Raw genomic sequence first — 25,071 nt, 5'->3', positions numbered from 1 at the left:
ACGTGGCGCCCCGCCATTGGCCGCCGCGCCGCGCCGCCGCCGATTTGAATGTTGGCCGTTAGGGAGCCGCCATCGCAACGGCCGGCGGAGGCAGGTGGGTGCGGGATGGCGCCTGGAGGCGGCTGCGGGGCTGGGGAGGGCTGCGGATCGGCTAGGCCTGGCGCGGGAGCCCCGTTACGGCCCCGGAGCCTCCCGGCCGGGAGGCTCCGGGGCCGTAACGGGGCTCCCGCGCCTCAGCACTAGGCCTCGCGTGGTCCGACACTGAGCGGACCCGGCTAATACCGTAATGGCAGCGGCGGGCGCTGCTCCCGGAGAGCCTCATCCCTCTCTGCTCGTCCTCAGGGCAGCCCACGCAGCTGAAAATGGTGAGAGAAGATGACAAGGTGATCCCCGTGCGTGTGGCACTGCGCTGCCGGCCCTTGGTGCCTAAGGAGACCAGCGAAGGGTGCCAGATGTGCCTTTCCTTCGTGCCGGGGGAGCCTCAGGTAGGGGAGCCGGCCTGCTGCGCTTGACGGGTCAGCCTTGCATATACCTGTATATATATACACCTACATGTATCTATATATCTCTATATAGATGTATATACCTATGTCTTTCTATGCTGAATGCAGCCTCAAGCCCCTACAGCAGTGTAGTCAGCAGTGTTCGCTCTCATCTTCTTTGCAGGTAATCGTAGGCAATGATAAATCATTCACATATGACTATGTTTTTGATCCCTTGGTTGAGCAAGAGGAAGTCTTCAACACGGCTGTTGCTCCTCTCATACGAGGCATCTTCAAAGGTTTGTAGTGACTGAATTCAAACTCTGTTTTAAAGTGCTGGGGTATCTAGTGGGTTCAAGTGTGTGAAAGAAGACACTGTTCAGTTCTCTGTTCTGAGTCCTTTTTTCTTCTATCTTCCTGGAAATTAAAACTCTCTGCTCTCTAGACCCTGATTCTAGCCTGCAGTGAGAAGTGCCAAATCTTGCCTGTTTATAACCTGTAGGTTTCTATAGGGCTTTCAAGACAATTTACACATGTTCATTGAGTCATTTTGGTTCTTGAAGATATTTACTAAAGGTAAGAGAGTTTTGTTAAGAGTAATATGATGAGTTGATAAGCATCCTATACTAGAAAGCTTAACTGATGCCAGAGTGGAGTTGGGATGACAGAGTATCTATGGCTCTCTTTAGTTAAAGCAGTAGCATTGTCCTTAAAAAGCTAGAAAAATAATTGTATCTATGCTTTGGGGTGTTTTTCATTGACTTTTTTTTTTTTTCCTCTGATGTTGTTAACTGTGACTTGTGCATCAAGGTTGTGTAAACTGGTGGTGAGCAGTAGTACTTTTTTGGAAGGATACTTTTACTGGAATGCTGCTTAGTTTGTCAAAGTATTCTGCTGGCCTCCACCTGATTTTCTAATCTAGGCATTATTTATTTCTGTAGGGTATAATGCTACTGTCTTAGCCTATGGACAGACAGGATCTGGAAAAACATACTCCATGGGAGGTACCTACACTGCCAATCAAGAGCATGAACCTAGTGTGGGGGTCATCCCTCGCGTAATCAAACTGCTATTTAAAGAAAAGGAGCAGAGGCAGGATTGGGAATTCATCCTCAAAGTTTCCTATTTAGAGGTAAAAGTTGTTTTGTTTTATTTTTCCCCCCAAAATATTACAACATTGTGAATTGTAAGCAAAGTGAGCCTTAGTGAGGCTGCCTCATTCAGGTAATAGGAATTTATGAAATCAAAACTTAAAATTTTATAAGGTCTTGTCTTCAGAATCTGAATTCTGAGTCCTGTTTATCTCCCACTAAAAGTAAAATGGTACGGTGTCCTGCAAAGTTAGCTCCGATCTGAGCCTAATTGTACATTGTTCTTTATGTAAGCTGTTCTCTTGCAAGGCTGCTAATTCTGAGCTGCTATTCTGATATTTTCAGATCTACAATGAAGATATTCTAGACCTACTGTGCCCATCTAGAGAACGGTCTGCTCAAATCAGTATCCGGGAAGATCCTAAAGAAGGGATAAAGGTCTGTTGTGTTAAAAATGGATGCATGCTGGGTACACAAGCAGCGTGGCTAGGGACAAATGTTTCAATAAAACAATTGTCTGTCTTGTTAAGGACTGTTCTCACACTGCTCTCTGTATAAACATATTCGTATAAAATCATCACAACTGCTAGCTCATCTCAAAACAGACCTGTTGCTGAGCTTTTAAGTTTTCCCAAAAAGTAAGACCAATAGGGTTAGACATTCATGACAAAGCTGTTTGCAAGTCTTATGGCTCTTCTTGAAGACTGATTTAGACGAATATGTACTTTAGGTCCTTTAATCAAATTTCACTGTTGCAATTGTGCTCTTCAGTTTAGCAGAAATTGTGTGTAACAAAAGGATCCTGACACGAGCTATTCAAATGACTACCGTGTTCTTTTAACGGTTTCCTATAGATGTGTATTTATAGTATAGTGCAGAAAAACCTCATGCTGCTGCTTGCTCTACCTACTTGTATGGTAATTAAGCAGTTAGTAGTAGCATCATGTTCCGGGGAGATAGGATTTCCAGGCTTTTTCAGGAAAGCTCAAGCTTGCCAAGAACAGAGACCAGTAGACCCTACTAGTCCCTACTACTTAGTCCCCTCTGTCCTCTATGTCCCTAATACCTGCCACTCTTATGCTTTTCACGCAATTCCTCTGCCCCCATCATTCAGTCTCCTTTTCCTCCTCCTGTGACTGGCACAGCTTTCAGCCCCTGCCTAGATGCTGTGGTACCAGCCGGGCGAGGGGATATCCCAGGGCTGCTGTGGGTTTCTCCATGGAGTACTGAGCAGCCCTGCTTCCATCCCATTGCCCAGCTGGCTCTCAGGCACAGAAGAGCTTGGTATGTGTATGCAGGAGTGGGGTGAGACAGAGGTGATGTGATTTAGAAGATACTGATGTGAAGCTCAGAGCAGATTTTTGCTAGGGCAGCTATACTAAACTTCTCCCTTAAAATGAGACTGCTTTGTGTGAACGTATGTTTGCATGGACTTTGCTTCATCAGCTGTAGTCTGAGACGAGAGAATTTTTGTGAAGCAGTAAGTAAGGAGCAAACAGGAAAGAGAGGATAAATGATGCTTTCTTCCTGAATACAGATTATAGGGTTAACAGAAAGAAACGTCACCTGTGCCCAGGATACTGTATTCTGCCTAGAGCAAGGGAACAATTCCAGAACAGTGGCCTCCACAGCAATGAACTCCCAGTCCTCCCGGTCACATGCCATCTTCACCATTTCTGTTGATCAGAAGAAGAAAAATGACAAGTAAGTGTGACAGCACAGCTACTTCTAGCAGCAGTTAGGAGTCAGACTTACTGCAAATTTTGTAGTCTGTTATTCTAGTCTTGGATGAACTCAGCCAAGCTACAGTTGAGGCAGTTCCTTTATTTGGCTGTCTTTGTGAACTGTACTTTTCAGCCCAGTAGCTCAACTATACTAACAGCTAGACTGTTCTGTTCCTAGCTACATGTTTACCTGAGAGAGTAAAATACTCTGTTTCTGCCATAGGAACAGCAGTTTTCACTCCAAGCTACACCTGGTTGATCTTGCCGGATCTGAGAGACAGAAGAAGACCAAGGCTGAGGGAGACCGACTCAAGGAAGGTCAGTAAGTAGAGGACAGGTATAGCTTGTGTTTCTTACCACTTTTGAGTTTGTAAATTGAGTCCTTGTCAGGAGAAGCAAAGCAGTTCTTTAGGTATAATGCATTTTTTCTTTTACCTTTTTGCATTTTTATAAAAGGACAGGAAATAACCAATTTCTAGCTATTGAGGTAGCTCTACTCATTGTCATCTGTTTGTATGCAGGTATCAATATTAACAGAGGTCTTCTCTGCCTGGGGAATGTAATTAGTGCTCTTGGTGATGAAAATAAAAAGGGTGGTTTTGTCCCCTACAGAGACTCAAAGTTAACAAGACTGCTGCAAGGTAAGAACCAGATAACGATAAAGCCTAAATCTACAGAGGCATTTTAAATAACAAAGTATTTAAAAAAAAAAAAAAAATACTGAAAGCCATACGGCTATGTTCTGAAATGGGAGGCTGCTGCTGACAATGTGATTGCTTTTATTGACTTCGTTCCCCTTCTTGCTGTAGCTAGACCTTTTCTGTACTCTGATTTTTAGGTTACAATTGCACTGAGACAGGCACTTAAATAAGTTCCGGTCCTGCAGTTCCTCTGTGATGGGAAGAAACATGATAAACTTAGTGCATCCTTTTTTGGTAGGGAGAAGGAAGGTGAGAAGTTTAGTCTGGAAGCAGAGACCTATTATTATATCCTGATTGTAGCTACTTACTGGAGGATATCACAGCCAGAAGGAAGCTCAGGCTGTCTATGCCTTAAATGTGCACTTCATATCTTTGTGTTTAGAATTTCTTAGTCTGAATCTGTTTGTTATAGTGCTTATTTTTCAATCGTTGTAAGTCTTTTAATATAACTTAGTCTTAATATTTTAATATGGGCATAGCCATAATAATGCAACTGAATGGATTTTTGTTTGTTTTTTGATAGTTAAATTGCTACCAAAAGCTAGACTCTTCAGTATTTTAGATATCTGAAAATATCGAATGTAAGGAACTTGGACTATGCAGAGTTGGGTTTGGGGCCCTCTTTGCATACCTAAAACTTTTGATTAGAAATACGTGTTAGTGTAAAAACAAAGGATAAAACACCATGCACCTTAATCATCTGAACAGATGTGTTCTTAGTCATTATTTCTTTAAACTGGAAAATAATAATAAGAATTCAGATGTCTGGATAGCCATGAAGGTCTTGCCTATTGCTGTGTGAGAGAAGGGAGGGGAAAGAACCTGAAAGAACCGTATGGGAAGTTACATATACTCAACACAGTGACAATGTTTCAGAGGCTTCTGGTGTGAAATCACCAGTGCTTAGAGCTGAAACGCAACTCTGGGACTTTGACAAGCAAAGAATGCTCTTTAGCACTTGCTGGAGCAGAGGAGAAAGTAGATGACAATGACAGAAAATTTCAGCTAGATTTCTTTTATCTGTTGTATGGCGATGCACTCACGTTATCTTAGGTATGATGATGCCTTACTAGGTCATTCTTGTGCTCTCTCAAAGCATCAATTATATCCCATTTTCAGATTCTCTGGGTGGTAACAGCCACACTCTTATGATTGCTTGTGTAAGCCCAGCGGATTCCAATCTAGAAGAAACTTTAAATACTCTGCGTTATGCTGACAGGGCAAGAAAAATAAAAAATAAGCCAATCGTCAATCTGGATCCTCAGGCAGCTGAGTTACATCATCTAAAGCAACAGGTACTTGGTCCTTTCTTCATGTGACAAGAGTAGGTCTATCCCTGTGGAAGTAAGCTCATTAAAGAGCAAGCAAAGTTATAGGATGTCTAGCTGCTGAACATATGAAAACTATTCAGTATGTGTCTCTCTGTCTCTTGAGATGGCTGTGTAAGTACTATGAAGGGAACTGAATATTTCCTGTAATTCTACAGCAACCACTGAGGTCACAGAAAAATGGTTATGTTAGTGCAGTCTGCGTTTCCCTTCTGCTGAATGTATCATTGCCTGCCCATGAGCCTACAGCCAAGGACAGACCAGCAGTGATGGTTGCCTTGCTCACTTTATGCAGCTATGTCTAGCACAGAGTGGGAAGTGAGGAGTGTTCCTGTGGGTTTAGCTTCAGGGGGACTTAAACTGCGTAAACTGGAATGAACTGGTTAAATCTAAAGCTAGAAGTGCTGAAGGGCTTGTCTACCAATGGCAGTTAAACCAGGTTTGCTGCACGCACTTGGCAGTAAGCATATAATATACTTACTCTTCCATGCCAACCCTCCATAGGAGCACTCAATGATTTGGTTCTAAAATGGAGCAAGTAAAGTGTTTTTCATATGAGATTTCACCAGAATTTAGTGAATGTTTATTAAGATACTGTAAATCCAAATCACATATTCACACAGCTGAGGAATAAAAGCAATCTGACTTTTTATCTCGTGTGAAAGGCAGCAAGGGACCATTGGTTCAGCACTAACAAAGTGGGAGACCTCTCCTCTGATTCTGTGAGTGGGAGGTAGCTTTTGTTTTTTAGAAGCAAACTCCTTTGGGTACCATAGAGAGAGACATGATCCCTTCCCCAGAAAACAATGAAAGGGCAATTGTTCTGGAGCAGGTGACACATTAAGACTAAGTACCTTAATAGTAATTCCTTCAACAATATAGTGACTGTATGAAAGATTTACAAGTAGTAACTGTTTCTGTTTCTAGGTGCAACAACTACAGGTGTTACTGTTGCAGGCCCATGGAGGCACCCTCCCAGTGTCTATCAAGTAAGCTTTGTAGATTCAAGCTCAATGTAGCTGATACACACCATACACTGCCAAAAGCACTAGATCTTTGCTGTAGGTGACAGTGCTGTAGGGTGAGGGTTTTGGTTATGCTTACTGAAATTCCATGCATCTACGGCTTGTTTATTTTTGTAGCAAAACCCCTAAGACTGCAAAAATAAATTGTAGGAAATTTGAGAGAACATAGGTATCTGTTTCTTAGACCCATCCCCACCTCTTCTCTTCTGCCTGCATGCCCCAAATCCACCTCCATTGTCCTTAAAAGCACAAAATGCAGGGAAAAGGTGACATGCATGGGTGTTGTCTTAAGGATGTTTCAAAACCCAAATAAATGCAGTTTCTAGACCTGCTGTTGGCTATAACCAACCAGCATTATTGTTTAAAAGTCTCTTTCTTTTTCTTGCAAAAGTCTACATTTGGTATGCTGTATTGCTCAGCAATTTTGACTTCATATTAGACTTCCTCCAGTTATTTTTGTTCCACTGCTGCAAACTATATTCATTGCAAGTTATTTAGGAAACTTGGAGGTAATTTTAATGCCATCGCAAAACTCTAGCGAAGTCATGTTCACAACCAAGCTGGTCCTTGATATTTCAGCAGTATGGCGCCTTCAGAGAATCTGCAGTCCTTGATGGAGAAGAATCAGTCACTAATGGAAGAGAATGAAAAGTTGAGCAGAGGGATGAGTGAGGCTGCTGGTCAGACAGCGCAGATATTGGAAAGGATGATTCTGGTAAGGCTCAATTACCTGAGAAGAGTTTAAGTTGCATCACTTTCCTCTTAGCTGGTGGTTAGTCAATAGCAGCTCTTGTACTAATGACACACTAAGAATCTCTTTAGTATTACTTTCACATTCATCTGAAATACCCAGCTATCAGGTAGTCAGATCTGGTGACTTCAGGGGGAAGAGTTGACCTAAGTCATTCAGCTTTTCCTTTGCTTAAATGCTTTTTAAGTGCCAGTACTTGCTCATGCGCTATTTCTCTTCTTGATTCTTTGCAGTGTATATCCTTATTCTTATCTGTTTTCTTACCAAAAAAGTTAAGTCTAAAACTGATGGAAGTAATAATGGAAGATGTTTCAGTGCATAGATTTGCCATGGACTAACAATGTATCTTTTGCTACAAATAACTTATTTTCTGTGTCTTCTGGCTCCTTATTTTCATCTTGCATTTCCTACAATTCAGTATAATTCTGTCTTTTTTTAGACAGAACAAGAAAATGAGAAGATGAATGCCAAACTAGAGCAACTTCAGCAACATGCTGTGTAAGTCTGTTTCCACACCCTGTCTGTGCTGAGGAAATGCCTTTCAGCATCAGAAGTTCTTGCTGGGATGAACTGGATACAGAAAACTTGTGTTCATTCATCCAGAACTCATTTGTATATAGGGTGGGGAAAGCTGTTATATATTGACATGTGTGACACAAACATGCCATGTAAGACTGGTGGACTCATTCCTGTGTCTGTGTTTCAGATGCAAGCTTGATCTGCAGAAGCTGGTAGAGACTGTGGAAGATCAGGAACTCAAAGAAAACGTAGAGGTGATTCGCAATCTGCAGCAAGTGTTGGTTCAGTTGCAGGTAAGAATGAATCCAGGGAAAGAAGACAGTGTGTCAAATGAGGTCACTAATGAAACCTAGTGCTATTCTGCCAATCTGCTGAGCAGTGGATTCCACTCGGCAGAAACCTTGCTTAAGGCCCCAGGATTTATAAACACTAAATGACTTTTGATATCTACTTTAAAGCAAGCCATCCTGCTGCTCTTTTAATGCTACAGAAAGGCCACCTGTGCTTGAGTGGCTGCACATGGAGAATAAATGAGTCTCCAGAAAAGAAACCTATGTTGGGAGATTAGCATGGATTTACAATCCAGAAGCTAGAAGTTGCATTATAAATTCAGTATTTTTAATCAGCAGCCTGAATTGCGGAGACATGGAGTTGTTAATAGAAGTTGCCAAATCTTTGTCTAATTGAGAACTTCTGTTCTCCCTTGCTAGACATTTCTCCCTGTCCCTAGACTCCTTACCCTTGTGAGGAACTGGCTGGCAGTGCTGGAGTCTGGGAGAGATTACAGGCATACCTCGCTTTATTGCGCTTCGCAGATGTTGCAGTCTTTACAAACTGAAGGTTTGTGGCAACCCTGCGTCGAGCAAGTCTATCAGTGCCATTTTTCCAACAGCATGTGCTCACTTCACATCTCTGTGTTACATTTTGCTAATTCTTGCAATATTTCAAATTTCCATTATTTATTATTATATCTGTTAGGGTGATCTGATCACTGTTCTTTGATGTTACTATTGTAATTGTTTTGGGGCTCCACAAACTGCACCCAGATGATGGTGAACTTAATCGATAAATGTTGTGTGTGTTCTGACTGCTGCACCGACCGGCTGTTCCCCCATCTTGCCTCCTCTCCTCGGGCCTCCCGATTCCCTGAGACACAACAATATTGAAACTGGGCCAATTAATAACCCTACAATGGTCTCTAAGTGTTCAAGTGAAAGGAAAAGTTGCATGTCTCTCACTTTAAATCAAAAGCTAGAAATGATTAAGCTCAGCAAGGAACGCATGTTGAAAGCAGAGACAGGCTGAAAACAAGGCCTCTTGCACCAAGCAGTTAGCCAGGTTATGAATGCAAAGGAAAAGTTCTTGAAGGAAATTAAAAGTGCTACTCCAGTGAATGCACGAATGATAGGAAAGCAAAACAGCCTTATTGTTGATATGGAGAAAGTTTTAGTGGATAGAAGGTCAAACCAACCACAACATTCCCTTAAGCCAAAGCCTAACCCAGAGCAAGGCCCTAACTCCCTTCAGTTCTATGAAGGCTGAGAGAGGTGAGGAAGCTGCAGAAGGAAAGTTTGAAGCTAGCACAGGTTGGTTCATGAGGTTTAAGGGAAGAAGCCGTCTCCATAACATAAAAGTGCAAGGTGAAGCAGCATGTGCTGATGTAGAAGCTGCAGCAAGTTATCCAGAAGATCTAGCTAAGATAATGATGAAGGTGGACTACGCTAAACGACACACTTTCAATGTAGACAAAACAGCCTTATATTGGAAGCAGATGCTATCTAGGACTCCTATAGTTAGAGAGGAGAAGTCAATGCCTGGCTTCAAAGGACAGACTGACCCTCTTGTTGGGGGCTAATGCAGCTGGTGACTTTAAGATGAAGTCAATGCTCATTTACCATTCCCATAATCCAAGGGCCCGTAAGAATTATGCTAAATCTACTCTGCCTGTGCTCTATAAATGGAACAACAAAGCCTGGATGACAGCACATCTGTTTACAACATGGTTTACTGAATATTTTAAGCCCACTGTTGAGACCTACTGCTCAGAAAAAAGATTCCTTTCAAAATATTACTGCTCATTGACAATGCACCTGGTCACCCAAGAGCTCTAATGGAGATGTACATGAGATTAATGTTTTTGTGCCTGCTAACACAACATCCTTTCTGCAGCCCATGGATCAAGGAGTAATTTTGACCTTCAAGTCTTATTATTTAAGAAATACACTTCATAAGGCTATAGCTGCCGTAGATAGTGATTCCTCTGGATCTGGGCAAAGTAAATTAAAAACCTTCTGGAAAGGATTCACCATTCTAGATGCCATTAAGAACATTCGTGATTCCTGGGAGGAGGTCAGAATATCAACGTTAACAGGAGTTTGGAAGAAGTTGATTCCAACCCTCATGGATGACTTTGAGGGGTTCAAGACTTCAGTGGAGGAGGAAACTGCAGATGTGGTGGAAATAGCAAGAGAATTAGAAGTGTACCCTGAAGATGAGACTGAATTGCTGTAATCTCGTGATAAAACTTTAACAGATGAGGAGTTGCTTCTTATGGATGAGCAAAGAAAGTGTTTTCTTGAGATGGAATCTACTCCTGGCGAAGATGCTGTGAACACTGTTGAAATGACAACAAAGGATTTAGAATATTACATAAACTTAGCTGATAAAGCAGTGGCAGGGTTTGAGAAGACTGACTGCAATTTTGAAAGAAATTCTATTGTAGGTAAGATGCTAGCAAACAGCATTGCGTGCTACGGAGAAATCCTTCATGAAAGGAAGAGTCAATTGATGTGGCAAATTTCATTGTTGTATTAAGAAATTGTCACAGCCTTCAGCAACCGCCACCCTGATCAGTCAGCAGTCATCAACATTGAGGCAAGACCCTCCAACAGTGAAAAGATTGACTCACTGAAGGCTCAGATGATGGCTAGCAATTTTTAGCCATGAAGTTTTTTTTTAATTAAGGTACGTACATTGTTCTTTTTAGACATAATGCTATTGCACAGTTAATAGACTACAGTATAGTGTAAATGTAACTTTTATATGCACTGGGAAACCAAAAAACTTGTGTGACTCATTTTATTGTGACATTTGCTTTATTCTGGTGGTCTGGAACTGAACCCACAGTATCTCCAAGGTATGCCTCTATAAAGAATGCCTTGCCCAGCCAGTCTGGGAGGGGTCTGCTCACTACTAGAGTAGAAAGGTGGTGGTCTCTTTCCAGAGACAGCTTTTTGGACAGAGGAGAATAACTTGGGCTTTGTCATCCTGCACCAACACGCCACTATTAATTTATCTTACTTCTCTAGCTTTCACTTTATGCCAAAGTTTTCTCTGTTTGTTCCGTACAGAGTGAAAGTGCTGCCATGATGGAAGCTGCTGCAGAGATGGCAGACACTGAACAAGATGCTTCAGCTGTAAGTGAGGGGAGTCCAACAGCATAGACCTTGCCAAGGGGAATGATTTATCCCATATTACTTCTCCTTTCTTTGCATCCCTACACTAGTCTATTTACCAAGCATTTAAATTACAAGTGTGCCACTCGTGTGTGCTGCTTTTCTGCACCCTTCTTTATTAAATTAGTTTAAGATCAATAACCTGTTCTCATCTCTGAGAATCTAATTGTTTTCTGTAAAAAATGAATTTGAAATGTTCTGCAGAAACTGTGTTTGCATAGTTAGAGACCTTGGGATTGGTGCCTCTAGCTCATGGCTGTCTCTCCTCCAGCAAGCAGAAATGGGCCAGGATACCAAGAGATCTCCAGGTGACTTCACCACTCAACATGCCCTCCGTCAAGCACAGATGTCCAAAGAGCTGACTGAACTGAATAAAGCCCTGGCTCTAAAGGAGGCTCTTGCCAAAAAAATGACGCAGAACGATAGTCAGCTGGAGCCTATTCAGTCTCAATACCAGGTAAACTCTTTCCAAAATGGCTCTTGTAAGGATCTGCTCAATTTCTTTTTCCCAATTAAAGCAGTCTCTTCCCTGCTGAAGAGAGAAGCAGGAAGAAGATCTATCCTTTTGTGAGCATGTCTTTAGTTATGTCCACTTACTGAAGCTGGGTCACTCACTGCTGGCTTGGGCGCAGGGCAGATTCAGGGGTGTTAGCTACAAGTGTTGGTGGAGAATGGAGGGGAGGGAGAGGAAGAAACATTCCTGGTTGTCTACAAACAACTCTACTACCAGAAGATGGTCTTTTCCTTGAAATAAGCCAGTAGTCACTGGCTGTTCTGTGTGAAATAGAACAGTGTGGGTTTTTTTTTTTTTTTTGTTTTTTAACTCAGATTTGCTTGGCTGCACCAAGCCAAAATGAAAGTACTTCATTGTTAACTTCCATCATGTAGCCATCTGAGCTGGCTTCCCCTATTCATCAGCTGTGCTGGTATCTCCCATCTCTGAAATTGTTCAGTCATAACTTTTAGTTTGTATTACAGTGGTTCTATGGACTGACTACAGTTTCCGTGTATGGAGGACTAGCCTTTTTGATGCTGTTTTCAGACAGGGTGTTTTGCAGCCTATTGGGAAGAAACAGGACTCCTTAAGGTCCCCTGTCTCAAAGTTTTGTCTCTGGGAGTAGAGTTTCAAAGTTTTTATTTTGGGGGCTTACTACTCCTGTCCTTCTTTTCAGACTAATATCAAGGACCTAGAATCAGAGGTTAGCAGTTTGCAAAAAGAAAAGGAGGACCTGATCCTCGCCCTGCATATGGCAAAGAAGGATGTCAACCAAGCCAAGTAAGAGTGACTGCACAAGCTATGTGGCTTGTAGTACTGAAAATCATTGTGATTAACACACCTATGAAAACTCATTGTGTTGGCCTTACTTCAGCCATTTGGAATAGTTCTTATTTTGATGCAAACAAGATAAAGAACACTGCACCACTGATCCATGGCAGAGTGTTGGAAACTTTTATCCTAAACTGACATAAAGATCTGGACTAGTCATACAATTCAAAGGAGCAGCTATGTATATTTTTCCAAACATTAAACAAAATACATATGTATATACACTAGGAGGAGGCTAGCCTGTCTGCTGTTGCTGTTCTGAGGATTTGAAAAGGAGGCCCTTTACAATTCACTTGTGAATTAAAAATAACTAAAGAACTAGAGTATAAAGAAAATCTAGATTTGCTGTAGGCTTTGAGCTTGGACAACTCTCTCGCCCTTTGTGCCCTGGCTTCTTTCAGTAGCACTGATCTCTTGGTTGTGACTCTTGACAGTCTGTGGAAAGTATTGGTTCTTGTAACAGGACTAGGGATGAGCAGAAGTGTAGTGAGAACACCTATGGAAGATCTGGTGAGGAGTTGGTGACTGGCAGAGTACGTAGTAGCAGGCCCAGCATGTGAAACTACACACTGACCAAGTTCCCATCTGAACCAGGCATGCATATTCTGTTTTGTCTACAATGTCTAGCTGCTTCCCAGGCAGTAGTTTCTCACAGTTAGCACAGCTAAGATAAGGAAATAGTTCTAGTAGATAAAAGGGGGGAGCCCCTTGGGTTACATGGGGGAGTCCCACCTGGGCACTTGACCTGTGCATCAGACCTATGCCTCCAGCAGCCTCCTGCCGGGGACCCCCCCATTGTGGTTCCTGGGTTCAGCTTGGAGTGGAAGTCCTTCATTAAATCTATCCTGTTTAAACCCCTCATGAACATCGAGTGTCTCTCTGCTGGTATCTGGCCCTCTCTTGCCCACCTTGTGGTCACAACAAGGTTGTTCTACGCTTTAACTCCCTCTTAGTGCTGAGTCAGTTGAAAATAACTGAGCTTATGTCCGAGTCTTTCTTAGTTTACAGAAGACTGTTCCCCTGACAATTTTGGATAAGTAGCTATTGAATTGTGAGGTACTGTGGGCTTCCTAGGCTCTAGCTTCCCTTCAACATATCAGAGCAGGTGAATGAATTGCTGAAAAATGTGATAGGATTAGTAGGAAAGACGATAATACAGCATTGTCTCATCTTTCATAAGGAGCCTCTAAATTTGCTTGAGAATGACAGTAGTTAGGGGTCTGTATTTAAAATGGAATTTCTTTACAGACTGAGTGAACGGCGTCGGAAAAGACTTCAGGAGTTGGAAGGGCAAATTAATGAGCTGAAGAAGAAGCTGAATGAGCAATCAAAGCTCTTAAAGCTGAAGGAATCCACAGAACGTACAGTCTCTAAACTGAACCAGGAGATCAGGGTAAATAATCCTGACATGCAGATTTCAGACTAGTCCTAGTATAGACAGAGCAACTTCCAGGTGGAAGATGCTGATGATTTCTGTTTTGTTAGACTGAGAACACCAGGGTGTGGTGTATGGTGTCGTTTCCCCCCCCTCCAAGATTCCTCTGTGACTCCTACATGAGTGCAATTGCTGATGATGAAATAGGCAGGCAACCACTGAGATTTGGGTAGAGAAAAGAAGTCTAAAGTATCAGGCTATTTTGAGAATTTGTTGCCTCAGTCAAGTCACTTTACTTCACTTTGATTTCCGCATGTGTGTTGTGCATGTGATTTTGTGTGTGTGGTGGGGTTTTTTTTGTTTTTTTTTTGTTTTGTTTTGTTTTTTTCCCTTTATGGCTTTAAAGATGAATTCCTGGGTTTAGGCATGTCCTCTGAGTGGGCAGCGTACTGTAATATTTCCTGCACTCTCCCCACACACACCAGGGCAGTGTAGGTTGAAACTATCCAGAAAGTAAGAACTGCACGATTTTCCTAGCTGTTCATATTTTTCAGGAAATGAAAAACCAAAGGGTACAGCTGATACGCCAGATGAAAGATGATGCTGAGAAATTTAGGCAGTGGAAACAACAGAAGGACAAGGAAGTGATCCAACTAAAAGAACGGGTGAGCAAACAATAAGCCCCCAAACTGTACCTCCCTCTGAAGAGTGAAACAATTAATCAGGGTTTGCTGCAAGGCTTTGTTTAGCTTAACAGGCATCTGAAAAACATCTGGGGAATGCTTTGAAGATAACAAAATATTAGCTCATATGGTTGCCACCTTTCACCAGTTGTCATAAATGCACTCGCTTATATCTGGAGATCTTAAAGCTGTCAAGACAGTCGTCATCGTTCAGACCTGAAGCAAAAGGCAAAAGCGTTAAATATTTTTAAGTATTTAAAGTCATAGGTTTTGGTCACAGAGTGGGAGGTATGTAATATATTAAGGAATATTGAATCTGCAAGTAAGCAGCAAGAATTGTTAATGAAATTCAATGCTTGCAGCATTCAAGTTTAATGGACAGCAGACATCTGCACCTCTTGATTTCTGGTCTTGCAAAAATTCTTACTGTAAGAAGTTAGCTCCTAAATGCTTTGGGACGCTATGTCTTAGACTTGTGACTTCCAATCTCTTACAACCTTCCGGTTCCTAAACTTTCTTGGTAGAAAGTGTGGAGCCCTTTCTAGTTGCTTTAAGCCTAATGGCCATTTTTTTTCATAAAGGCACTATGTGGCTTAACCTTGTAATGTTCAGCAAAATCATCATCAAGAAGCACTAAAACTTGCCATTCTACTATGCAACCATTTTGTTCCATGAAGTGTGAAATTGTCATGAAATGTGAAATTGGCCATAATTATTAAAATGACGTGTCATTTTTCTATCTAACGTATTTCTCTGCAGGATCGCAAGAGGCAATATGAGCTACTTAAGCTAGAACGAGACTTCCAGAAGCAGGCTAATGTACTTCGGCGCAAAACAGAAGAGGTAAGGAGCCAGTACATGCTAGAAACTCCTGACCAATTTCTAAAGGATTGCAAAATGTTGTTGGAGGTTGTAGTGGACTATGCAGAAACTTCTTAAAAGCAGTTTGGAGGTCTGGAAATAATCGTTTTTCTTTCTGTAGAAAACATTGTGCTTCTGTCTGGTATCCTTTGAGGGATTCTAATTAAATCTGCCCCTTAAAGGATAAATTACCCTTTGAGCATCAGGCTGTTGTCTATTATGGATACCCAAGCTAGAAAATAGAAAATCAGCTCTAATAGATTTGCTAGATTGGAGTTCAAATTTATTTCAGGATAGCTGCAGAGAAGACATACATCTGACACTATTTTTTTGGATGTTTTCTTCTGCTATTAGGCCATTCTAATTTCTAAGCAGATTCTTTATAAATTGAGACTTTCAGCAAAAGAAATAAACTAAGGGACTCTAGTCCCTGATTAATTCTAAAGTTGTGTTTAGGATGTGTTAATCTGAAACTATGCACTCTTTTCTCACTGGCTGTCAGTGGCTTGCATTGTGAATGTCTTGTTTTTTTTAACTGTCGCAGGATTCCTAGGTGAGGTGACTATTGTTAAGCTTTTGTGTAAAATGTTTTGCAGGCAGCAGCTGCTAACAAGCGTCTAAAGGATGCTCTGCAGAAACAACGGGAGGCTGCGGACAAACGGAAGGAGAGTCAAAATCGGGGAATGGAAGGAGTCGCTGCACGAGTAAAGGTGGGTAACTGCATTGTGCATCCCTACAAAAAAATAGGTAAAGGGCTTTGTGAACTTGTTAGATGCTGCTGGGGCTTGACAGCTGGAGATCAAAGGGAAGGAACATGGAGTGAGTTATTACCATGAAGGGAGGCAGTGTTAATTATTCAGTATAGCTGTGAAGGCATTTCGGAGAAGGAGCCAGTCCCAAGTTAAGACTACAGTGAACCACTTTATTCTTTTTCCTCCAGAGCTGGCTTGCAAATGAAGTAGAGGTCCTTGTTAGTACTGAGGAAGCTCGACGGCACCTTGCTGACCTTCTGGAGGATAGAAAGATCTTGGCACAGGAGCTCCTTCAGCTTAAAGAGAAGAAAGAAGCTGGGGAGAACCCACCTCCAAAGCTCCGGGTAAGAGAGGGAAATAGTGTCCCCTGTCCCAAACCACTGGCTGTAACTTAGTCTAGTTCACTGCTATTTAATCCTTTCCCCCGGAGAAGGGAGATGGAGATGGTTCCTTTTCTGGAAGTAAGGGTTAATGTTCTCACTGTCTTCTGGCACGTCAGGGAACATAGGTGCTGGTGTGACGTGTTGGTACAGTGAATCTGACAGGTGTGAGCAGGTCACAGCCCATACTGAAGACTTTATTCTATTGCAAAGGAGCAATAGGATTTAAGCTATTAAAAGATACTTGGAAGCTTTTATAATAATGTTGTTCCTCTCTTGAAATGTCTACAAATGAAAGCCCTGTCTTGCATGCTGTTTATTTCATAACATTTTTCCAGCCATTGTTCACTTCTGTCTATTGCTGCAATTCTTTAGAGACGTACCTACTCCATCGCGGATTTGCAGTTATCGGAGATGGACCTTTCCATATCAAAGCAGATAGAGAGCCTGGAAACTGAGATGGAGCTAAGGTAAAGCAGCACTACAAAGCTGATGTGTACAGCCTGTGCCTTACCTCTATTTTTTCCTCATCTCTATAGCTGTTTTGTGAAACAAGAGAAACGCAAGTAGCTCATAACATTAACATAAAAAAGTTATGAAGTAAGAGTGTGTGGTTTTCCTGGCTTGAAAATTTCCAAAATATGGGGAGCTGAGGATACTACTCAGGCAAAAATAAGGTTGCTCTCATCTTAGTTGTTTGTGATCCCCTTCAAATGAGGTGAACACCGTACTCTTGCTTTAATTGGAGGTGTAGAAGGGAGGAGAGAGTCCGTAGTGCAGAACTGCACACTCCAGTGGCCATACTAAGTAGTAAAATTTTAAATTGTACTATTTTGTCTAACATTCTGATAACGGTAGTTCTAGCTCAGGCACTAGGTCAGGTTCTTGTCTGCTTTCATCTCAAATGCATGTATTCTTCCAAAGGAGTGCTCAGATAGCAGATCTACAGCAGAAACTCTTGGATGCAGACAATGGTGATCGTGTGAAACAGCGTTGGGACAACATTGCAACAATTCTGGAGGCCAAATGTGCTTTGAAGTATCTCCTTGGAGAGGTAAATCCTGAGTCTTCCAATTTTCATTGCTAAAACCTCATCCTTCTGAGCCAAGAATGAAAGGAAGTGACTAATAGGCTGAGAGCAGGGATAAATTGAAGTGAAGCACTGTTGTACTGGATTAGGTTAACTTCCTTCATGTTTTCTGATTAAAATGTTCTCCTGTACTCGAGATCATTTTGGGGAGTGAAATCCAAAAAGAACAGGGAACAGGGAAACAACAGACACTGTTTTGGCGGTATCGGCTAAAGCTGTGCTTGTAGGAGCCTTGCTTGGGAACAGTAAAAGGGAAGAGACAAATTTCAGAAGTGGAAGAAAACATAAAAAGTACCTAAAAATAATTCCAGAATAAGTAGGCAATCTGGAGAAAAGCAAGAGGAGTATTTCCTGAGGTCAGATGAGGGAACACTGAAATGCATGTTGGGATGAGAGAAGCTTGAAGAAGACTGGGAGTAGAAGAGAGTAGAGATCAGGCTAATATGGAATTAAGGCCAGAGTAACTTAATGACAAAATCACATGGCAGTCCCAGATGCTTAGAAACTAAAGGAAAAGAATGAAGGAAGAAATATGGGAGAGCATTCACTGGGTTTCTTCTAGTCCTCACATCTCAAGTGCTGCAGGAAAGGAGATTAATTTAGGAACTGTTAGCAAGATTTCCTGTTATCTCCATTTTGTGCTCCCACACTGGCTGTCAGCTGTGAACCTCCTGTCTGCTACCTCTGTTGCTGATGGCTGGTCCCCTTCATAAGGTGGTTATAAGCTAAACAGAACTGTTTTACTCTCACTGAAGCATTTCTGTCTTAAATACATTACACAATGTGGAGCTCGTCGACCCAAGCAACCTCCTTGCTGTTGTCTTTCAGCTGGTCTCCTCAAAAGTGCAGGAAAGCAAGCTGGAGAGCAATCTTCAGCAGAGTAAAGCTAGCTGTTCAGACGTACAAAAGATGCTGATTGAAGAGCGAAACCATGTAACAGAGTTGGAGGCTGAGTTCCAAAATCAACTTTTGGTGCAGGAGCAGCAGCACCAGGAAAAGGTAAAACACAAGTGACAGAAATCTTGGGAGCTCCTGTGCAAATGTCTTGGAACTCTGATTCCCGTATCTGCTCAGGGAAAAAGGCAAGAGTGGCATGACAAGACTGATCTGTTGCTATCTATCTGTTTAAGTTTTGGCCTCTTGCAGGATAGATGGCAAAAGCGCCAAACTTTCCCTATTCATCTTCTGGCCCTTGCAAGTTTTTTTAATCCAGTAACTTTTCCATATTGCTTGAGGTGAGGTTGTAGTGCCTGAGCACGTTAATTTTTAAAATGGATCGAAACAGAATCATGCTGGAAATAGCAGAAAACAACGTTTTTGAGAAAACTGCCAAGGCCTTCAATGTCAAATCTGCCAGATATCTCTTCAAGAATTTGCATTTGCTTGTCTCTGCTCTGTTATCTTGCTTGTAGGTTCTGTACCTCCTCAGCCAATTTCAGCAAAAAGAAGCAGCAGAGAAGAAACTGGAAGATTCACTAAATGAGCAGGAGAAACAACTACAAGAGCGACTCAAGTTCCAGGTAGAGTTTTTGGATATGGTTTTTTGGGGTCTCCTCATTGGGGTGTCTGTTGCACATGCAGTTATTTGAAATAGTAGCTTTAGAGTGAGGAACGTGCAAAAGGGGTTTGTTGCTAAGGGCGTTTCCGTCTGTAACTATGATTGCTTGATTATGTGGAGTTTGAGATAGCTGCTATACAGGTTGAACTAAGCCTATGGGGTTTTTTGTTTTTGTTTGTTTGTTCTTGTGCATCTTCTTCCATAGACAAAATAAACTTAATTTCAGCAACGAGGCCTGCTGCACTCTGACCAGCTCGTGCAAACTTCTTCCATGTTCAGAACACCTTTAGTTAGGACAGTCAATGCCCTGTTACTAGTGCTTTGCTGAGCACAGTCTGTGCTGTCAGCAGTGGAGGAACTCTAGCTTGAGGAGAACTGTCTATAAGATGATGTTAGCATGTTACAAGCTGCCTCTTGCCTTGTAGCTAAGAGAATTAAGTGATGTAGTAAGCTACTGAGGAAGGACATAGTGATTGTATTGAAGTTACTTCAGTCCTAGGTGACCCTAATTTGGAGATAAGCCTTCAAAATAGAGGAAGTTTTAGATCTGAAATGATCACTTAGACTGGATCCTTTCACGGTTGTATTGACAATGTTATGCATAAAAGTAAGTAGTGGCACTAATGATTCTCCTGCTCTAGAAACCAAAGCTGATGTCCAGTTGGAAAATACAGAGAAACCCCTTTGACATTGAAAGAAAGATCCAAATAGAGAAATCTGTCCCAAATAACTATTTGTGCTGCCCCCATGTAAGCCTATAGATTTCCTTGTGTTTTGCAAACAGGAGGAAGAGCTGGAGAAAATGAGAGCGCTCTGTGAGAAGAACCAAGAACTTCTCCAGGAAAATGAGACTCTTAAACAGGTAGAGAGCTGTACAGACCTAAGCCGTATAAGAGCTTCTTGGCAGTGGGGTAAGAATATATTGCAAAGCTAACTTTTGTCCGTCTTAACAGAAACTGCTGCTTCTCCAAGTTGCCAGTGGACAGAGGCTCCGACGCATTCAGCAAGTGCCATCTGAGTCCCCAGATTCTCCTTTTGATTACGTTCCACCCAAAGTAAAGAGCAGCTGCCTACTAGTTGTTGTGCTTCTATTGTGCCTGGGTTCTTTCTGGATGTTTACGTTGGCTACTAACAATAGTCTTGGCTTCTTTCTGCCAGCTTGCTTTTTTCAAGGCATCTTGTTCTGCTTACTGAAGTAGGCTTGGTCTCTACTTCAGGCAGTCCTTAAGGCTTCCATTTTTAAAATATTTCTGGAATTATTTGGTACTTTTTTTCTGTTTTTAAAAACTCTGTGCCCTCTGTCTAATGATGTCTGACTGTATCCTCTTCAGTAATCCAGGTGTTATCTCTGTAGCATTTCCAGTCTCTGAATCATGGAGCAAGGCCTCTGTCATAGAATATTTAATCACTGCCCTGCAAAAGATCTAAATCTTAGTGCTGGGAGGAATAAATGATCCAAAATCATTTTGCCAAGACTGTGACACAAATCTATTAATTTGCTAAGGATTTGTCAACTATGTTTTTAAAAACTTTAGCAATTTAAACCAAATATGTGTTTGAACTGCCAGTCTGATGATTTGCCTTCTCCCTGACTCTGTATCTCCCTTGGCTGTCTGAGGGAAATGGGGCTAGGCTGACAGGACTCTGAAAACCCTACCTTAATAAAATACAGACCTATTGTCACTTCTTCTGAGCCCTCAACCCTTATTTATTTCTGTGTGCAGCCAAAGGCTCGCCAGCAAACGACAGCAAAACCCCGTGCACCAACCCCAGAAATGGATGTGGAAGAGCTGTTCTCTGACTCGGGGGAGTCTGGAGGGGAGCTGGAGGATGCAGAGTGGGTTCCAGTAAAAGCAGTCAGAGGAGCAAAGAAAAGCATGATGGGGGTAAGATCCAGTTACCTAACTGTCTGCCTTTGACTTGTTACTACCTACAAGGGAACCACTTGCTTGCGTCCCTGAGGATCTAGTGTGTGTACAGAGGAAAAAGTGAGACTGGTGTCTCCACTAATCTTCTGAGCAGTCTTAAGCTGATATTACTCCTGGCATTGGTTATTTATAATCTTCTGGCAGAAAAAGCAAGTTAAGTACAGTCTCAGCAACACTTTTCTAAATGATTTTTCATCAGATAGATTCTACCATGAGCAAAATGCGTTCTATTGTACTGCCTCTGGCTGCACAACTGGCCTAGACATTTTAGATGACAGCAAAAGTGTGCACTAACAGCTGCTGTATCCCTCTATAGAGCCTGTTTTAAGGGAAAAATGGGGTGAACTGTCATGGTACTGGTCCCACTGTGTTGTATTGCAGTCCCTGGTCCCACTGTATGGGACCACAACAAAATCTACAGCTTCTGTCTTCTGTTCACATCAGTCTGCTGAGCCTGAAGCTTCAGCTTTCCACTCGATTAGTTCCTGCCAGGGTAGAAGAGGTGATATGCAAGGTTCCTCTTTCTAAGTGCTGAATATGAGTCAATGTGAGCTAACAGCCCTCTTCGGGCTTGAATTGCTATGAAGGTAGACCTCCATCATGAGACGTGTTCTTCCCCTTTCACTAAGGGGTAAATCGCTACATGTTTTGCTTTTGTTGGGAGTTACCACAGAGCAGCCTATGCATTTTAAGATCTAACTTTAGTTTCTTTCACTGCTTGTCCGAAGTGATGAATTTTGAATTGCAGTACTGAAGGGTGGTGGTGGTGTGTGTTTGGGGTGGGGGGGGAAGAGGCTGTTTGTTGTGCTTGTGTGGTGGGTTGTATGGGTGGCGGGGTTTTGTTTGTTTAATCTGGCTTTGGTCACACTGCGGGAAGTAGGGTGTTTAACAGTTTGCTTTTCTGAGTCCATATGTGGAACCCTGGTGCAAGTTACTTCTCAATGCAGAACTGCCGCTTGTAGAAGCTGGACCATGCAAAGGGGTTCACTGCTCTAATATGCCATGAAGTAGCTAAATCAGGTCACTTCAGTCTAGATGGAGGACCCTAAGTATGGCGATACTGATGTGTCTTCTTGTGTGTATATGTTACCTTGTTCAACTGACACTGAGACTGGCCTCCTTTTGGGTACCCTGAAGTCAGGGACTACAAAATCAAAGCTGCTTGTTTTGAGATTATTTGATCAAGAGATGGCTCAGGAGGTGGAAAGAGGACTTTATTTCTTCTCCTGGGATGGGAGACTGACAGTGAAATTAGAAGGTTCATGATAGCTTGTGGATAGTACTGTCCTTCAGCTTGCTTCACGTGTTCATAGCTGTGGAAATCTAGATGCAGTTTATAAAATATCAAAGCTCTTTCTGCACAAAACTTTCTCTTATCTAGTGCTCCTGCAAAGGCCGATGTGGAAATAGACAGTGTGGCTGCAGGAGGCAGAAGGTGGGCTGCGCCGAAGGCTGTAACTGTGACTCAACAAAATGCAGAAACAGAGACCCTGGCTTTTCGGTGAGTGCTGCTGTATTTGTGGATGTGAAAGTGCTTGCACTAGGCACCCAGACCCTATGTTTTGTTTGAGCAAACCTGGGTGAATACATAAGCAATTGTGCTACTAGCATACATGCACAATTTGTCAAGCTAAATCATACATACCTCTCTGAAACCTTTGTAAATATCATGGTAACTCAATGGCTTATTCATGATAATAGAGTCCCAGCTTTTCTACTGCAGAACTCTTGCACTAAAGTACAGAAATTCAGGTGATGTCCCAAATCACTTAGAATAACTCACTGCTAGTTGTCAGACAGAAATCTGAGGACAAAAAAATTTAAGTCTTTTTTTACACTTAGTAAGTAAAAGCTTTATTTTTGGCCTCAAATTGCAAAAAAGCTTAACTCATTTTTAGGTGTTTTTAAAAGGTTGGAAGGAATAAGTTAGGGTGGGGGGCTGTAGCATCAGGATGGTTCATGAGCAACTGCTGATCACTAGAAGTTTTGCTGGAAAGGTCTGCCTTGCCCTTGGATATCTGAAGCAGAGACCTCCCATACTGTGTTGCTGAGAGGCAGCAATTCTTTAATTGTTCACTATTCTATGAAACCAATTGCCTGATGGTAGATGATGCCAGATGCTCTAAGAATTGCTTTGAAATTGGAGAGAAGGTCACTTAGACCCCTAGTATTTCTTTGACTATTGGTAGGAAAGGGAAAGCTGGATATTGTAAAAGTGCTTTAGAATAGTGCTGCCCCTCAGGATGCCACGTTGTGTGAGGACCAAACAAGGAACTCTGAAGGATCCTTCAAACTAGAAGACCCCACTGAAGTGACTGCAGGAGAGACCTTCTTTCAACCAGTGTTTATCACTCCAACTACCAAGGTACTGCTCAAAGCTGAGAGAAAGAACAGGTCGTTCTGAATGTGTGCACATCTCATTTAGGGTTAGCGATGAACACAAAATCCAAAGAAAATAAACAGCTGCCAGGAGCTTCTGAAGACACTGCAGCTCTCAGGGCAGCTGATATTTAAGTTCTGAGCATGCTGAACTCCTAAGGTTTAGTATGAAAACTAAAGCACACCATCTTCCTGTGCAGTGCGTGTGAAAGGAATTGGAGTCGAGGTGCTAATCTCACTAACTCTCACATCCCCTACTTTCCTGCTGCACCTTCTAGCAATAAAAGAGAGACAGAACTGGGGAACTAGGACAGAATTGTATCTGTTTACATCTAAACTTATTGTTCTTAACTTCAGCTGCGAAGTCAGAGTAGTTTTTGCCTCAGCTAAACTAATTCAATTAACTTCCTGTGTACCCTCAGGATACTGATTCCTAGTGCTGTCTCCTCCAGCTCAGCCTGTGAATTGGTCTTTAGATTTTGACCTGAGTAAAGAAATTCAGCAAATCTTTTGAAATTGGCCAGGGGAATTTTATATGTGCTGCCTCCAAGCTTTAGTGAAAGCTGGTTGGCTTTCTTCAAAATCATCTACCTTGCTTTCCTGATAGGTTCTGAAGGATATTACGGACCAGGAGGTATTTATCAAGAAGCCCAGCACCGCTGCTTCCCTGATCATGAGAGACGACGAGTCCCAAGAGAACCAGATACCATTTGTAAAGAGAAAGAAGAGAATGCTGAGCAGCACTACCAGCTTCTTCTCAGGTTGTACCCCTGTCAAAGAGGAAGTTGACTGAGGGACCTGTAAGATGCCCCACAAGTGGATTGTGCTGCACTTCTTGAATGCCACAGATGCTGGTGACTTAAAAAGGTGTTGAGATCTCTTGCTGCAGAATAAGCCTGGTGGCTGGTTTGCCTGACAGCTGCTGGCATCAGCAAGGGAATCGAACACTAGTTCTTCCTAGATTGTGTCCAATTCTTTCTAAATATTTGTGTGGGTGGGACTTGGGTGGATGTCTTGTACCAGAACGATGGTGAGAAAAGCTCTTTCCTCTTTGGAATTTCTGTAGTGAGTGGAATTGCTGTATCCAGTTTGCTCATTCCAGTTGCCTTCCTCATCCTGAGCTGTGAACACGCTGGGTGTACGATTTTAATCTGTGATCTTGAAAAAGTCTTTGGATTTGCACTGGCGATCGGGGCACTGTCTCTTCCAGTGCAGAATGAGGAACTGTTCCAAGCTACCACAGGAGCTCTGATGGTGCTTGATCTTAATGAGACACTGTCTTTAGTCTTAAACTAGCTAGCAGCTATGAAATGGTCAGTGTTTTCTGTACCTCTTTGGGCACTGATCTTTGTTCAATGAAGTTAGAAACTAGCTAGCCATATGTGAATATTGTAGTAATTTTAACTTGTTTTTGTAGCTTTAATAAAGGAACTACTAAAGAAAACTGGAGGCTTGTTGTGTGGGGGTGGTTTTTGTTTGTTTTGTTTTTTTGTTTTTCTATTTTCCGTGTGGTTCATTGCGTCCACTCTGGGACCTCTGCAATTAGCATCATTATTTAAAATCTACCTCAAAACTATTACAGCTGTTGCATTGCTAACTGTGAGGACTCTCTCTAGATCTAGTTGTGCTCTACTTCACCCCAAGCAGGAAGCCCAAAAGGGT

General features: G+C 42.2%; 1 protein-coding gene across 3 annotated transcripts; it reads left to right on the top strand.

Annotated features, from left to right (window-relative positions):
- The first annotated feature begins 13 nt into the window (after positions 1-13).
- Positions 14-24,858, top strand: KIF4A (kinesin family member 4A). Of its 3 annotated transcripts, none has more exons than XM_026096038.2 (31): positions 14-94; positions 343-485; positions 667-781; positions 1,424-1,614; positions 1,919-2,011; positions 3,111-3,277; positions 3,521-3,615; positions 3,819-3,938; positions 5,118-5,293; positions 6,254-6,315; positions 6,934-7,066; positions 7,542-7,600; positions 7,809-7,914; positions 10,972-11,037; positions 11,348-11,533; positions 12,249-12,352; positions 13,652-13,796; positions 14,333-14,443; positions 15,221-15,304; positions 15,919-16,032; positions 16,263-16,418; positions 16,830-16,924; positions 17,379-17,508; positions 18,373-18,543; positions 18,957-19,064; positions 19,887-19,964; positions 20,056-20,157; positions 20,827-20,988; positions 22,412-22,531; positions 23,273-23,395; positions 24,017-24,858. In XM_026096038.2, the coding sequence occupies exons 1-31, from the start codon at positions 49-51 to the stop codon at positions 24,200-24,202; spliced, it is 3,747 nt and encodes a 1,248-aa protein (XP_025951823.2). In that variant the 5' UTR covers positions 14-48; the 3' UTR covers positions 24,203-24,858. The 3 variants fall into 3 exon arrangements, with proteins under 3 accessions (XP_025951823.2, XP_025951822.2, XP_025951824.2); XM_026096037.2 differs by having other exon boundaries at positions 6,931-7,066; XM_026096039.2 differs by lacking the exon at positions 23,273-23,395 and having other exon boundaries at positions 6,931-7,066.
- Positions 24,859-25,071: the final 213 nt, after the last annotated feature.

The sequence above is a fragment of the Dromaius novaehollandiae genome, chromosome 11 (assembly GCF_036370855.1).
Source record: "Dromaius novaehollandiae isolate bDroNov1 chromosome 11, bDroNov1.hap1, whole genome shotgun sequence".
In the NCBI taxonomy this organism is placed as follows: Eukaryota; Metazoa; Chordata; class Aves; order Casuariiformes; family Dromaiidae; genus Dromaius; species Dromaius novaehollandiae.
Note: the sequence above shows the minus strand (reverse complement) of the source record. Positions and strands in the feature narration are given on the sequence as shown.

Coding starts and splice junctions, on each gene's coding strand:
- KIF4A (XM_026096037.2), top strand. CDS start 49: ATGTTGGCCGTTAGGGAGCCGCCATCGCAACGGCCGGCGGAGGCAG. Junction 7,915..10,971: donor AAGTGTTGGTTCAGTTGCAG/GTAAGAATGAAT, acceptor TGTTCCGTACAG/AGTGAAAGTGCTGCCATGAT. Junction 17,509..18,372: donor TGAAGTATCTCCTTGGAGAG/GTAAATCCTGAG, acceptor GTTGTCTTTCAG/CTGGTCTCCTCAAAAGTGCA.